We start from the raw sequence: 17067 nt of genomic DNA, 5'->3' as shown, positions 1-17067 counted from the left end.
CACACAGGGGATGAGATATCCAACAAATAAATAATTGATTCAGCCAAAGAGGGAAACATGTTTGTTACGGCGCACGAATCAACGGTCCAAAGGAGCCGGCCCCCATGGCGGAGTGGTTAGCACATCGTGCTATGACGCTAGGGGTTCCGGGTTCGAATCTCGGCCTGGACGTGGATGTTTGTGGGTGTCCATTCATCAATTTCATCATGCCATCCATCACTCATCTCCATCTTTGCAAATTAGCCAGAAGTGGCAGAAAAAAGCGAAGTAAAAATACAGCAAATCAACAACAGTCGAAAGGGGGAACATCATTGATATGACACACGAATGACGTCAAAAGGAGAAACATTTTTTGTTATGACACACGAATGACGTCAAAAGGAATTTCATGTCTGTTACGACACATGAATGAACAGTCAAGAGAAGAAACATGTTTGTTACGACAGACGAACGACGTCAAAAGGGGAAACTTGTTTGTTGCGACACACGAATGAACAGTCAAAAGAGGAAACAGGTTTGCTAAGATACACGAATAAACAGTCAAAAGGAGAAACATTTTCGTTACGTCACACGAATTAACAGTCAAAGGGGAAACATGTTTTATACGACACACGAATGACGTGAAAAGGGGAAACATGTTTGTTACGACACACGAATGTAGTCAAAAGGCGAAACATGTTTGGTACGACACACGAATGGCAAAAGGCGAAACATGTTTGTTACGACACACGAATGAACTTCTGAGACCTTTGTTTCAAGCTTCAACTTCACGTTACAATTACTTGGGAAGACATTGAGGAATTACAATGTTTGAAACACAATTCTTAATGCATTTTCCCCTACAATTAATTGAGTTAAAATAAATATGGGTTTTTCATTTAAAATAACTTAAGTTTTTGTTGAAAATCATACTTCCTTACGTAGTTGAACGTATTGCATATAATTTCATGAGCCTCTTTCATAATTTTATGTCTGTAAAAGTAGTGTTTAAATATCCATTTATACCATGAAGAATTTGCGATGGTAATGTTAGGTGACTCACATTGTGTAAATAATAAGGTGTGTGCATAATTACCTTCCTTATGTTCTTCTTTTTTCTGTTCTTTAACTTTGCCTGAACGGTGTATGTGGCCACTTTTATGAGTAGAATCTGAAATTGGTGTTGAAATAGTATATATTATTTATAGAAAATATATAATTTTACCTGTTTATAAATAATCTAATACACTAATAGAACGAAATCGAAATGTACACCTACCTAGATGCATATATTGTAGAGATATGGAGATTATTAAACCGAGAAAACCCGTCATGGTAATATTCACGCTTTTATTTATTTCCTGCAATTGTCCGACCAGCGGGCGATCCCAAGAATGCGCTAACTTTGTAACTTCCGTGAAAACAATGACTGAAAGGCAAACGCGTGGATCTAAACAGGATCTAGCGTGTTCGAAAGGTTTAACAACCTTTGGAAGCCTAAGTTTATAAAAGGGAACTCACTCCCGGAGCTCGCTCTCACTTGAACTACACTTATCATCGAACACTCATTGGATTACTTTTATCATCGAACTCTCATTGGACACTCTACGACACATTACAACTACAGAACTACGACGACGGAACACGGAGTTACGGCTGCCTAGCATGCAACGAGTCGCGCGGGATCGCTCGGTTTGGTGAGCCAAGGGTCGCAGGATAGAACCTTGGCACCAGTCACAATTCGGTCTGCAAGAAGCATCTGCACAAGAACATCACACACATACCAGGTATGAACAAGCGTAAATAACCTTTAAATTCAACCTTCCATATCTCTTCCCTCTTAATCGGAGCAGGTTCAGCTAACAGGTACAATTAAGCTCTACCTAAAATGTATAATTGAAACATGCCTGTGACCTCAGATCCCAGGTAAGACGGGATTACAACATGGTGGAGGTGCTTCAGGCCCTTTTTGCAATTGAGTACCCTTCTGTACGAATTGCTATAAATTAAATTAGTCTCCCGCTCCCACTTTGGGAGCATTTTTGAAAATAAATTTTTAGTAATTCGAATTCATACTCCCACAGTATGCTTAAGATGCATCAGACCTAGTGACAATTTTGTATATTACCCTATGGAATACAACCCATCTTTTTCTTTTTGTGCCGAGTCCCCCCCCCCCACAAAATCTAGTTCTTCTGCATAATTTTCATTCAGTACGTATTCAAGCAACATTCACACAGGAATGAGAACAATTGCTTATATTTATTTGACAGACGACATATTAATGACATAAATAACTGCATACCCATACTTTCATTTGTTCTTTGGTCAGCATGACGAACTTTAGTCTATGAATACGTCACAGATAGCATTGCACGAACACCTAGATTCCTCCCTCGACCAAATCATAGAGTTAGCTACTGCAATCACGACAAACCCAATAAATTCACGACCTTTATCCCCAGTCCCCTCCCCTCCACTAACACGGTTAAGATCTGCTAACAGAAACTACCCTCAATTTGTCCTAGGACTAGAAACACCTAACAGAAACCGACCCCAACCCTTAGCAAGCACTCCAGCTCACGTTCCTACTACCTCTAACAATACTAATAGCCCTGATAACGTTACTGTAGAAATTCCCACCACTAACATGGCCAGTCCAATCCCAACTGCGTTATACCCGGCGCCTTTTAGCGGGAATGACCCCAAGGACGTTGACCCCTTTTTCCTCAAGTTTCAAAATGTAGCACACGCCTCGGGATGGTCGGAAGCTAAGCGTAAAGAGATGTTGCCTTTATTTTTGACTGACACCGCTTTGACTTATTTTCATGACATACAGAAACGACCTAACTTTGTAGACCTGACATACACACACATCAAAAATGAGCTAAGTACTTTATTTAGAGGCTCGTACCTATCAGCGGATCCCGTTCAAATCATTTTAGCGAGAAGACAATCAATTACAGAACCAATTCACACCTATGTTATTGCTAAGAAGGCATTAGTCCAGCACCAGGGTTGTGACCCTACGACGACGGAACACGGAGTTACGGCTGCCTAGCATGCAACGAGTTGCGCGGGATCACTCGGTTTGGTGAGCCAAGGGTCGCAGGATAGGTAAGACAGGATAACAACATGGTGGAGGTGCTTCAGGCCCTTTTTACAATTGAGTACCCTTCTGTACGAATTGCTTTAAATTAAATTAGTTGTTAACCCCGTCTTACCTGGGATCTGAGGTCACAGGGATGTTTCAATTATACATTTTTGGTAGAGCTTAAGTGTACCTGTTAGCTGAACCTGCTCCGATTAAGAGGGAAGAGATATGGAAGGTTGAATTTAAAGGTTATTTACGCTTGTTCATACCTGGTATGTGTGTGATGTTCTTGTCCAGATGCTTCTTGCAGACCGAATTGTGACTGGTGCCAAGGTTCTATCCTGCGACCCTTGGCTCACCAAACCGAGCGATCCCGCGCGACTCGTTGCATGCTAGGCAGCCGTAACTCCGTGTTCCGTCGTCGTAGTTCTGTAGTTGTAATGTGTCGTAGAGTGTCCAATGAGAGTTCGATGATAAAAGTAATCTAATGAGTGTTCGATGATAAGTGTAGTTCAAGTGACAGCGAGCTCCGGGAGTGAGCTCCCTTTTATAATCTTAGGCTTCGAAAGGTTGTTAAACCTTTCGAACACGCTAGATCTTGTTTAGATCCACGCGTTTGCCTTTCAGTCCTTGTTTTCACGGAAGCTACAAAGTTAGCGCATTCTTGGGATCGCCCGCTGGTCGGACAATTGCAGGAAATAAACAAGCGTGAATATTACCATGACGAGGTTTTCTCGGTTTAATAATCTCCATATCTCTACATTCCCCTTGTTAAGTTAATCGATCCACTCTTTGATGGTCGACCAGCTCCGGAGAAGGTTATATTTAAAATTAGTATTTATTAAAAATTTCAAAATCCGTAGAAAACCAATACATCAATCCATTCACCATAAGATTCACATCACCACCAAAAAAAAAATATTGATATCATCAGAAGAGTCATAGCACCAAACACCGCTGAGAAAAAATAAAAACATGTAGAAAAAATAATTAAATTGCAAGTCAAAGCCTCTTGTGTACTCAAAGAGTACGAGCACCAATTACGAAGTCTTGAGGCATATACAGGGTGTATCAAAAAGAATCATCCGATTTAAAAATGGTATATTTAGGAAACCAATGGACATAGAACCTTGCAGTAAGTTGTAGAATACATGCTGGAATATATAAAGTTTTGCTTGCAATAAGGTTTACTTTGTTGCAGGTAGGTGCCACTGGTGCAGCTCACTCTTTAGTCCGCGTCAGGATGGCAACCCAGCAACCGGCAGCATTCTGCGTGCAACGTCGAATACTGTGAGCAGTAGGTGGTACAGCACCGTATTTACGACGAAACTCAAGCTGCACAACTGTAACGGACAACATTTGTTGAAGTGGTGAACGCAGAAAGCTTTCGGTTGTTGGGATACCATCTTGAAGCGGACTAAAGAGTGAGCAGCACCAGGCGCCCGTTCCGAAAGTCGCACGAGTTGAACGCGTTAAACGAGTTATGGTAAATGGCCGTCCCATAAGTGATCCTGTGCATTTCGTTATGCTGTCCCAAAAGTCGCTTTCCGTGCTTCTCGTGCAAGAACGAGATTCACCAAACGCACGGGCCAGAAGACTTGTTTGTTCGGTGAGAATCGTCTGGTGCGTGCAGGCAACGCGCGTGCATGATGGCTTTAAACTGCACTAGTTCGGAAAATGTATTATAATTTTAACAGAGAGCTATATGAAGCAACATGCGCTTTCGTCTAGAGCGTTCCATAAGTCTGTAAAATAACTCGTTTCACCAGGTTGACGAGCCAAGTTACTCTCGTTAAATTCGTTTCGTTAAGACTTTCGGAACGTACCTACCTGCAACAACGTAAAACGCATTGTAAGTGAAACTTCATATTACAACATGTATTTTACAACTTACTGCAAGGTTCTATGTCCATTGGTTTCCTAAATATAGAACTTTTAAATCGGATGATTCTTTTTGATACACGGTGTTTGTTGACTGTTTGCGGAGTTCAAAGTACACACTGAAAAACACACACGCATAAGGTTGGGCGGAGCATTGAGGCAACGTCACCATGGCAACGCCGTAGACTGCACGTCGCCATAGGCGGAGTGTATTCTGTAGCAGACAATAAAACACAAAACAAAGACTCTTATCTCGCACAGGGCGTGGAAAATGTAAATCCACTAAAATATGGGTCAGCACCCGTGGTCACAACCCTGGTGCTGTATACGACATATTTGTGTACTAAATATGTGTGCCTGACGTTATTTGATGGAGGCCGAACACTGGAACACACTTTCAGCCGATGAAAACAAAATGACCATGCGTATCACGTCATGGCAGGTAAACAAGGGAAACAGGCACTGAGTGGGAGGGGCTTTGCCGATGTAGGTCGCCGTACTTCCTTATGTAGTTGAACGTATTGCATATAATTTCATGAGCCCCTCTCATAATTTTATGTCTGTGAAAGTAGTTCTTAAATATCCATTTATACCATGAAGTATTTGCAATGGTAATGTTAGGTGACTCACATTGTGTAAATAATAAGGTGTGTGCATAATTACCTTCCTTATGTTCTTCTTTTTTCTGTTCTTTAACTTTGCCTGAACGGTGTATGTGGCCACTTTTATGAGTAGAATCTGAAATTGGTGTTGAAATAGTATATATTATTTATAGAAAATATATAATTTTACCTGTTTATAAATAATCTAATACACTAATATATATATATATATATATATATATATATATATATATATATATATATATATATATATATACGTGTGTGTGTGAGTACATAATGTGTTTGTGTGCTTGTATTGTAATTTTTACTTCAGAAAATCTATTGCTTCATGAACAAAATGGCAACCATAAATACGTCTCTTCATTTATTGATTGTATAAACGTTAACACATTGTATTTACGAAGAATATTTTCCGATTGTTCTAATAACATTTTGCTTCATAATATAGTAAGATATTTTGTGTTAAACATGAAATACATTCATAAGAAATGTGCATTGAAATGATAAATGGTTTTCCAACAAACCTTGAGCAAAATACATACAAGTAGAGCGTAGTTTTCTTTTTATAAAAAAAAACATTGCGCTTATCAAATATTCACATTTGATTCGATAAAATGAAATTTATTGTATGCACGTCATAATTATACATGCATAATGTTCAAGATTCATTGATTTACTCTGCATCAGTAGTGCTTTGGCAAAAATATATGTTCTATAATACAAATGCTAAAATAAGCAGCACACAAGATAACTATTCAAACAGGAAACTTACATATGCCTTTCTTCTAAGCTCTCAACTCCTCCTTCTCTTCAATTTGAGATTCACGTGTACAGTCATAACCCAAACCACAAAAGAAAAGAGAGAGGCAAGAGCGATTATAAGAAGGAAGAATATTTCACATTGAGCCTTCAGCAATTGTGATATTTAGGTTATTTGACGTTATCCACGGCCATCTTTATTCCGATGGTGGCCGGAGACCTGAAAATTGGCAACGATGTCTCGCCGACTTGAACGTCAAGGCAGAACGCATGGCGGGAATAGCGATATTCATGATTATGTGTTCAGAAACAGGGGAATCTACGTAAAATGTATCTGTTTTACCAAATCTAGTGAGAAGATTGGCATTACGATGTAAGGGAAAACATGTAGCAACAATAGAATCAGAAAGTTGCTGTTAGCTGGAAATTAACAGAAAACACAAGCCCAACTTTGCATCTCGTACAGTGGGATACATGAGTATTGCCGTGCAAATTGTCCATTACCATGTTCGTGCACTTTATTTGACCCAATAAAAGCTTCAAGAATTAAAAGAAAACTCAAAAAAAGCTGTTGACAACTTCTGCACCAGCATACATAAAAATCCATCGCTTAAAAATATATAGGGTGCAAGAGAAAAGTTAATGAAAATAGTCATGAACAATTTGCACGGTAATACTCATGGATACGACTGTACACAGCAGGGAACGTTTTCAATAATTGTGTGGTTTAATGTTATTTATGTTCTAGCATTTCAGAATTACATTCGTAGACCTTTAGCAACTAAATTTTTAAATAATGGAAAATCTAATGACCTGGATTTAAAGTTTTAAAAGTAAGATGTGAAATGTACTTATGCTGTGGTAATAAATCATCATGCGCGAGTATTACAGTCAGAGTGTAAATTAAATCTTAATGTAAGAAATTTTTCTGTGCAGTGTTTTCATTTTAGCAGTCTATGGCATAATATGCCAAGATTTTGTTGAATAGACAATACATTGTAATTATGATGTGCGTATGTAAAAAAACTTGATGTATGTGTGTATACAATATATGTAACTAACTAACTAACTAACTCTCTAGCCTTCTTAAACCCGAAGGTTCATGGCTGCAGCAACACAGGCCTTCCATCTTTCCCTATCTTGAGCAAGATCTATATACTCTTTTCCATCCCTACCGATTTCCCTTACGTCCATCTCAACGTTGTCCGTCCATCTTCGTCTTGGCCTTCCTACAGGTCTCTTACCATCAGGTTTCGAAACAAGAATCCTGTAAACTCCTCTTTCCTCTCCCATTCGTGCCACATGGCCTGCCCACCTAAGTCTTCTTGATTTAATTATTCTAATAATATCTGGACATGAATACAAATTATGTAGTTCTAAATTATGTAACCTTCTCCACTCACCTGTCTCCTCATGCCTTTTAGGTCCAAAGATTTTCCTAAGGATCTTATTACAATATATGTACAGGGCTAAAATATTTCCTTCCACAAAATTGATTTATTTGAAATAAATCCTGCAAAAAAGTGGCATTTGTGTGCTGGTGACCTCTGTACTGCTTGCGAGAAAGTGGATAGTTTTGCATGGTTTAGAAAGTTTCACATTTATGTCATTTGTATCTCGCGGAGATAAGATACAGTGAAGAAATAAGGGATTTTGTGTTTAGCTATTTTTCTTAGGTTAGGCCTGTTAAGTTTCATGCTCTTAGAAGCTTTAAGAATTTTTGTTTGAGCGTTGTAGTTAGTTTCACCCTTGTACATAATATGAGTAACTTTAAAGCTTTAGCGTGTGGTGCCTTATGTACACATTTCTCAGCTTTGGATTTCCTTTGTACATTAAAGTGCTTAAAATTAGCTGCTTCTATGCGGGGCCTCCGAGATGCGTATACTTCGTGTATACTCTGTACACGGACCGCAACCTGTGACATTAAAAGGAATGATGACATCAAAGAATTAGTCGTGTGTTTTGGAGAAATACATGTATTTGAATGATCGAGTTGTTCTAAAAAGAGTTCCTGTATTTATTGAACAGTAAGAATAATAATTATTAGGGCAAATTAAACATCGTTATATCCTGATCAGTTACAAGTAAATGTATGAGTTTATACCTTCTGTCAAAAAAGTACCGGGAATTTGTAATTTAAAAGGCCCGCGCAAATGATTTTTTTAAAATCTTTTTTTCCGAAAGTTGGTAGCTCTGTACTTAATTACTATGCCAAACATGACCGCGATCTGTCAAACAGTTTGTTTACAGCAGCAGGATGAATCAGTCCACTTCAGTAGTGCATCACGATTTTTACAATGAACGAAATTATTGAACAAAGAGTTTGCCTTAAAACTTGTGTTGCGAACGGAATTTCGTGTGCTGACTCGCTAAAAATGTTAGAAAAGACTTATGGTGAATCAGTTTTATCAAACACACGGGCTTACGAGTGGTACAAAGCGTTCAAGGAGGGCCGAGAGAGATCGTTAAAGACATGCCTCGTTCTGGACGACCTGCGATCTCTTCAACCGATGAAAACATCGAAAAAGTGAAGGAAATTGTGCTCGATAATCGCCATTCCAGCTCAAAAGAGATAGCTACTGACCTTAACATCTCTCACGAGTCTGTTCGTTCGATTTTGGTGGATATTTTGGGCATGAGATGCGCCGCCTCACGGCTTGTTCCAAAAGAGCTGAATTTTCTTCAAAAACAGTACCGTGAGCAGGTCTTTTTAGACATGCTGGATCGCGCCAGTTGTGATCGCACATTCATGGAACGCATCATAACTGGTGACGAGACATGGGTCTACGAGTTTGACATGCAAACAAGTCAACAGTCATCAGAATGGATGACAAAAGATGAGCCGAAACCGAAAAAACCACGTCAAAGTCGCTCAAATGTCAATGTGATGCTCATTGTTTTCTTCGATATTCGTAGTTTGGTGCATCATGAATTCGTTCCAGAGGTACAGACGGTCAACAAAGAATAGTATTTGGCCGTATTGAAGTGTTTTCGTGCGAAAATCCGTCAGAAACGGCCAGATTTGTGGAAGAACAATTCGTGGATTTTACACGACGATAATGCGCCATCGCATAGAGCGACAGTTGTGATCGAATTTAAGGCTAAAAACACAATAAATACCATCGAACAACTACCGTATTCACCAGATCTGGCCCCGTGTGACTTCTTTATTTTTCCAAAACTAAAATTGCCGCTCCGGGGTACCCGTTTTGACTGGATTGAAGCCATAAAGCAAAATTCGTGGAATGAGCTGAAGGACATACCGGAAAGCGCCTATAAAAAGTGTTTCGAAGACTGGAAAAAACGCTGGCATATGTGTGTTGCATCAAATGGGGCCTACTTTGAAGGCGACAAAATAAATAGTGATGAATAAATGAAAATTGTGCGTTTTATTTAACAATTCCCTGTACTTTTTTGACAGAATATATGTAATACAACATTTAATTACATGTTACTACAAAAGGTGTGTTTAATCAGTGGGAAGTACGACATTTAAGAATTTGTGTATGGTAATATTAATATTAACTTGTAACTACTAATTATATTATTTTATTTTACACGAAAAAAATGTTGATTGTTTTTTATATGTCCGTATTATTGCTCATAAGTTGTCGGAAATTGTGAAGTTCAAAGTTCAAAAGTGACGTCTTAAACATTTAATTTACTATCTAGCCACAGTAGATTATATTCATTTACTTCTTCAAGCTTAATAAAAAGTAGGCTTAATTCAGGAAATGCATGTTACTTCTCTCTTCATAAACTTTTGTCTTCTCGTTTAATATCTAAGAAACTAAAAGTTAAAATATACAAAACCGTAATTTTGCCTGTAGTATTATATGGATGTGAAACTTGGTTTCTTACATTGAAAGAGGAACATAAATTGAGAGTATTTGGAAATAAGATCCTTAGGAAAATCTTTGGACCTAAAAGGGATGAGGAGACAGGTGAGTGGAGAAGGTTACATAATTTAGAACTACATAATTTGTATTCATGTCCAGATATTATTAGAATAATTAAATCAAGAAGACTTAGGTGGGCAGGCCATGTGGCACGAATGGGAGAGGAAAGAGGAGTTTACAGGATTCTTGTTTCGAAACCTGATGGTAAGAGACCTGTAGGAAGGCCAAGACGAAGATGGAGGGACAACGTTGAGATGGACCTAAGGGAAATTGGTAGGGATGGAAAAGAGTATATAGAACTTGCTCAAGATAGGGAAAGATGGAAGGCCTGTGTTGCTGCAGCCATGAACCTTCGGGTTTAAGAAGGCTAGGGAGTTAGTTAGTTAGTTAGTTACTTCTTCAAGCTATGTTCCGGTTTACAAAAATTACGATCTAGGGCATCACATGAAAGAAATTTAATGTATGTACATCAATAGAATGTTACGACTTCGTTCAATTCTAATTGAAATCAAATACATTGAGGATAATACTCAGTAATTGATATAATTTTTTCCCTTTGCCGATCATTTTTGTCAGGGACAGGAATATATCTTCATGATTATTTCGATTTAGTTAGCGAACTGTATAATAATGTGTTCTTGTGTTACCAGCTTTTAAGGTAATTGGAAATGTAGAACGAAAATCTGTGGACAAGTTGCAAAAGTGAAAATTTACTAGTAGGCTATATAAAGAAACTGAATAAAGATTCGTTTCGTACACTTGCACAGTCAGGTATTGTGATTTCATGTAATCTATTTGCTTTATTTAAATTTATACTCTGTGTAAAAGTAGGAGAACGAGATTTTTCTCAACCTGTTCTATATATCCCAAGTATAAGGGGAAAATATAATTATGAACTTATATGTCAGCTAATTTTGCATGGTATGATTTCAATAAATGTCCAGGTACAGTTACAAGTAAATTGTCCTTGTTATGGATGAATGATATACATGCTGATATTCTTAGAACTTAAGCCGTGTCCTGAAAAACAACTTGTCCCTTGCTTTTGACCATATCTAGCCTGTCTACTGAAAAGGGATATAATTATAAGGATCTTAGAATACGGAATTCTTCTAGCAATATTCTCCTGGTATAATATAAGGTTTATTGTATTCTCCTGTTTTTGCTGTGGACATCTTAATTAAAGTAAGTTGCTTGCATTAATATTGCCATTTTTCGTGTGATCGTAAACCCATTTTCAGAGACTTGAATTAAGGTTAGTGTCCTTAGCGTGCAGATATTTCGAATAGGTAAGGCTAGTGCGTTTGTTGTATTAGTGTGTGTGTACACTCTCTCTCTTTACGTGATGTAAAATTTTTAATACGAAAAATGATTTATAACATTGTAAGCTTAACATTCAACCAAACCAGTCAAACCTTTGCAGCCAAATATTTACCGGATTTCTAGAAAATTAAAAATGTATTCAAATTTCACACGGGAATTGAGTTTCTAAAGTTGGAAAGTTTATTTAATAGAAATTCCAATCTTACAAGCTCTTTCCCAACCTTTTGTACTTAAACTTTTACAATAGTATCTTGCATGTATTACTTGAATCTTGAATCGTAACTTTTTTATTTCACAGCAACTCAATAGTAATTGTATACTAACGATGATAATTCTTTACGAATTTAGAGTAAGTATCAATGCAGGAAAAACATTTATCTCTATCGCGTTTTTTGCCCTTGGTAATTTGAAAAATAAAGGTATATTATGCAGAACGGTGAAGATTGGATTTTACTTTTATCAACATTATTCACGCATTTTGTAATGCGTATAACATTTGAAATGTTCTTGAGGTGAAAGCAGCGTTCTGAACGAATAAGAAAGGACGATTCAGGCAGAAAAATAATATTATACTCTTATAATGCACTTTGTTAAATGCTGTAAATTGACTATGGTTGACTAGTCCTGTGACGTCACGGAAGCTGGTGTGGGGCCCGTATATAAGTATCTCGGAGGCACGATCTATGTCATAGTTACAGCTCTTGGACGTTGCTGATTCGTTTTGTACATGATAATTAAAATTCTTAATGGCATCAATATTGAACGTTTAAAATATTTGTTAATTCACCACATATAAAAAGTACGGAAAGTTCCTTCATGAATTGCTGGTATGCTGCTCAGAAAATCCAAACTATATTTAACAACTTAATAACATGCTGTTCTACTTCAATAAAAATTACGTTGAATCCTCTAGAGAATGCAATTTGCGCGAAATACATGATTACGGGATGAATAGGTTCATAGAAAATAATTACTTTTCTACGTCTGTACGCACATTCTCTGGCGAATAACATCCACCAGTCGATGCGATGGAGTACAGCGTTGCCAAATTGAAGACTCTGGTCTCCCTAGGAATACGATGGCGGTGCGTTATCTTACTTCCTTCCATAACGTAATGTGCACAAATATAACTCTGTACACCCAACGGCTAAAGAAATAGTAGGCCTACAGGATTTGGATTAAAAGTTATGCTAATATTGATGGAAAATTTGGCTACTATTATATTTGCCGTTTACTGTAGTACATATGGGCCTTGCGAAGATTCCTATGCCTCTTTCATGGATGCTACAGGAAGCAAAGCTTTTTACTTATTCTAATAGATAATGTAATAAGAAAATCGTTTGAAGAATTAGGGAAGAACGTGCCATTTCAAAGCTAAGTAGGGAAAATTGAATAAACTGTAGCACAGCAAAATGTATACTTTCTGAATTGTCTTCCTTATTTTGCTTTTTCTTATTTCAACCAGGCTTTAGCTGTGAATTATGATTAAATTAAATTTATGGAAGGCCACTCACAATGAAACACCCATGTATGGGCCAGCACTCAAAACGAAAATCTTCAGTGTATATATCGATATTCTGCTACTCGCCTGGCTCGGTCACCTCAATGTCAAGTTTTTACTCTAAGTGAGGTCATCAACGAATCAAAAGCATTAAATCTCATTATCAGTCAGCTACATTCTGGTGCACATAATTTGATTATGACTAAGGATCCAGTTATTGTCGACAAATAACCACTTTCATTAGAAGGATTGGAGCATCAGTCTTTGCAAGTATTCAAATTGAGAACTACAAGTCAAGAATAGCGAAAGTGGAGTAGTTAGTACAGCGCTACGACGCTAGAGGTCCAGGGTTCCTTCATTAATTTTATCATATCATCAAAGGCTGTTAGCTTTCCCCATCATTATTAAACATATATTTAGAAGAAATAGTCAAAAACTGTCTCCAGAGTAAAGGAGGGGTAGCAGTAGGAGAAAGGAAAATATTTTGTATACGATTGCAGATGGCATTGCCCTGTTGGCAGAAAATGAAAGGACCATATATGCCATGCTAGTAGAAATGAATACCCACTGTGAACAGTTCGGTATGAAAATAAATGTGAATAAGACTAAAGCAATGGTGATCGGAAGAAAAAGCGAGAGAGGCAAAAGTGAGTATCAGAGGAAGAGAATCGAGCAATTAGACAGCTTTTAATATCTTGGATGCATCATAAGCAATGATTTGAAATGCAGCCAAGAAATAAAAGTACGAAGAGCATTGGCGAAGGAAGCCTTCAATGAAAAGAAAAATATTGTCTCTGGTTCTGTGAACAAAGAACTGAGGAAAAGACTAATGAAATACTTTGTATGGAGTAGCTCTGTATGCTGCGGAAACATCGACAAGCGACTGGAAGTTTTAGAAATGTGGCTATAGACACAAATGGAACGGGCGAAATAGACAGAAAAAGTAACAAATATAACAGTGTTAGAAAGAATTGGGGAAAATAGATCAATCCTGGAGAGAAAAGGATTTGGTTGGGCCACTGGATGAGAAGAAACTATATCCTAATGAATGCTATTGAAGAAATGATCAAGGAAAAGAAAATCCGAGGGGGAAAAGTTTCCAAATGATTGACGACATCAAAATAAATGGATCCTACGCTGCTACAAACCGAAGAGTTGAAGACCCAACAGCATGGAGGTTGCAAGGAAAGACCTGTTCTGGGCAGAGAGCAATGAATGAATGAATATCCATCCACATATTAGCTTTTAGCCAAAAAATAACATCAAAGCATCAAGCATACTTAGAACAAGTCTAAGTTTCAGTCTAAGAGATTATACAACATCGTGGTCATCAATCAGTACAAAATATAATTGTAGAAGTATAAATGGATCATAGAACACATTAATAAATATTAAACTCAGGAATATTACAGGAGTGCGTTCATTACAATGTATTTAAGTAATGTATGTATACACATGATTCATCCCTTGAATGAAAGTTAAACACTTTATCAAATGCTCTAAAACAGTAGAGAGTGAAACATTTCATATCTTTAACTTTCAGCTGATTCGCAAGCAAACACTTGATCATTATATCATGGCATGAAATAATATATTATACGTGAATGCGAATTCATATGTGAATTTAAAATTTTGGGTGCGTCAGCATTTAGGCTATTTTGCACCCGACACGTTATAGGGCGTCCAGCCCCTTACTATAACTAAAATAGCATAATTCCAGTGTCGTGTTACTAAAATATTAAAATATTCTTACTTTCGTTAAAAGCTGAGGCTGTAAAGGGGCACTCAGCACACACAAGGACAAAATAATAGGACAACACACACAAAATTGTACTGGCCATAGTGTCATTCGCCAGAGCCTCGTTCGTCTGCAAAATGCAGTACAGTGTGTACTACGTGAAAGTGAGGTTGACTTTTGGGCGCCTACGTGGAATATAGAATATATTATATGTAGAAAAGATTCGTGAGTGCATAGTTGCAATATAAATTTAATATCGCGAGCTATATTTTTATTATATTCAACTTACTTCCATGAACAGGTGCAACGTCAGTCTTATTGTCCTTCAATTTAGTCACATTTCCAATGATGATTGTAGCTATAAAATAAAATATAAATAAATAAATAAAACATTTGTATGCTTACTGAAGTATGTGATTTTTTTGATTAACATGATTTACAAAGAAATGTCAGACTAGAAAAAAAATTTTGCAGCAGAGTAAGGTCCTTACAATTCAGATAATTTTAATTTAACAATAGGGTGATTTCATCTCAAATCATACAGGTGCTGTCAACTCACCATCACGGATTTTCTTTTTAAAAAATGTATATTTAAATACCACATGATACATGTCCAAAAATAAAACATTTTTCTTTTCTGTTGGTTTGTTACAGTGTTACTAGCACACAAAGAAAGGCACTATTTGATTTAAAAAAAAGTTACGTAAGGGAAATAATGCAATTTTCAAACCACCATAAATCAAAAACAAAAAATGGTAGAGTGTTGGGAATCATTTTATTTGAAAGCTTGTTAAAATCTCTTCCAAGACCTTATTAAAGAATATATTTGTAGATCGCCTTTCAACTATAAAATTAAAAATAAAAATACTCAAATTTGATTTTTTTTTTCAATTTTCAGTTCTTTTTCTTTTAGGAAAATTGAAGAACCACAGGACATGAGTTTTGCTGTGATGATATAATATGGGAACTGGACTAACTATTTGCAATGGCATTTCTGCTCTAACTTATAACCTTATGTTGATAATTCTTTCTATTTTTTTAAAAAATATATATATCCACTTTGACTTTTTTGAGAAATCATTATCTCTAAAACACCATTCTCAAAATTTCTGAAAATTGTACAATATAGTCTTTTGTTACTGTACTTGCAGGAGGTGCAATCAGATCTTGGAAAATTTTTGTGTAACCGGGGAAAAGTTTTTAAAAATGTCCTTCATGTTCCATATTTTATTTATTTTTACTGCAAAATATGTTACACTGGTAAAACTGTTTCTAACTGCTGATTGTCAGGCAACCTGTAAGGCATGAAATATATTATTGGTAACATTTTGTGCGTAATGTGTAATGCTGAGAAACCACTTAAAATAGGTTCATTCCATACCATTTAGACCAATCCCTGTCGTATCATATTTTTCTAAGAAATATTAATAATTTAATAAGTTATTTCTATACACTTCAAGTGATCAAATCGACATTTCAAGCTTGCTTTTAGATCTGTTGGCCATTTTTAATTTGCCGCATACGGTAATTTTACTGCTGAATTAACAATACTGACACTCTTCGAAAAAACAAGTAATATACTTTACAATTTTTAGGAGCAAGTACAATGAAGATTCATACTTATGGAAAAAGTCAGAAAAATTGAAAACTTGAACTGCAGGTAAACGAATGTAGATGAAATGGATGCTAGGGATGAAAAGTACACTATGCAAGAGAAAGCCGAAATTGTGATTCTGCATCCCTCAGTTCTCTCTTTAAGGCACACATGTAATGAATTTTACCGTCGGCATCCAAAATAAACGGAAACCTGGACAATGATATATGGGGACATCTTAATCTGTTGAGTATAACACAATAGGTGATTGGTGCTGTATGCCACGCAATTACACCAACAACCTTACGCAATGTACACACAACAGATGAGATACCTAAAAATATATCATTGTAACAACCAAAGAGGGAAACATATTTGTTTCGACACACGAATGAACAGTCAAACAGTCAATGGGGAAAACGTGTTTGTTACGACACACGAATGAACAGTCAATGGGGAAACATGTTTGTTACGACATATGAATGAACAATCAAACAGTTAATGGGGAAACAAGTTTGTTACTACACACGAATGAACAGTCAAACAGTCGATGGGGAAACATGATTGTTACGACACACGAATAAACAGTCTAACAGTCAATGGGAAACATGTTTGTTACGACAATTCTATTAACAGGCAAACAGTCAATGGGGAAGCATGTTTGTGACGACACACG

The 17067-nt window shown here is 36.9% G+C and overlaps 1 protein-coding gene across 4 annotated transcripts in view; it reads right to left on the bottom strand.

The window, feature by feature from the left end:
* The window catches only part of LOC145981348 (uncharacterized), a 62361-nt gene that overhangs the window by 28771 nt on the left and 16523 nt on the right, over nucleotides 1-17067 (bottom strand). For 2 of the 4 annotated variants that reach the window (XM_083114577.1, XM_083114579.1), the window contains 2 exons: nucleotides 5618-5692; nucleotides 1076-1150 (listed from right to left, as the gene is read on the bottom strand). In XM_083114577.1, the coding sequence (XP_082970703.1) occupies nucleotides 1076-1150; nucleotides 5618-5692 (150 nt within the window). Of the gene's footprint in view, nucleotides 1-1075; nucleotides 1151-5617; nucleotides 5693-15086; nucleotides 15156-17067 lie in introns of all 4 variants that reach the window. The other 2 variants (XM_083114576.1, XM_083114578.1) reach the window with 2 other exon arrangements.

Source organism: Lepisma saccharinum, chromosome 29 (assembly GCF_977018435.1).
Source record: "Lepisma saccharinum chromosome 29, izLepSacc3.1, whole genome shotgun sequence".
Classification (NCBI taxonomy): domain Eukaryota; kingdom Metazoa; phylum Arthropoda; class Insecta; order Zygentoma; family Lepismatidae; genus Lepisma; species Lepisma saccharinum.
Note: the sequence above shows the minus strand (reverse complement) of the source record. Positions and strands in the feature narration are given on the sequence as shown.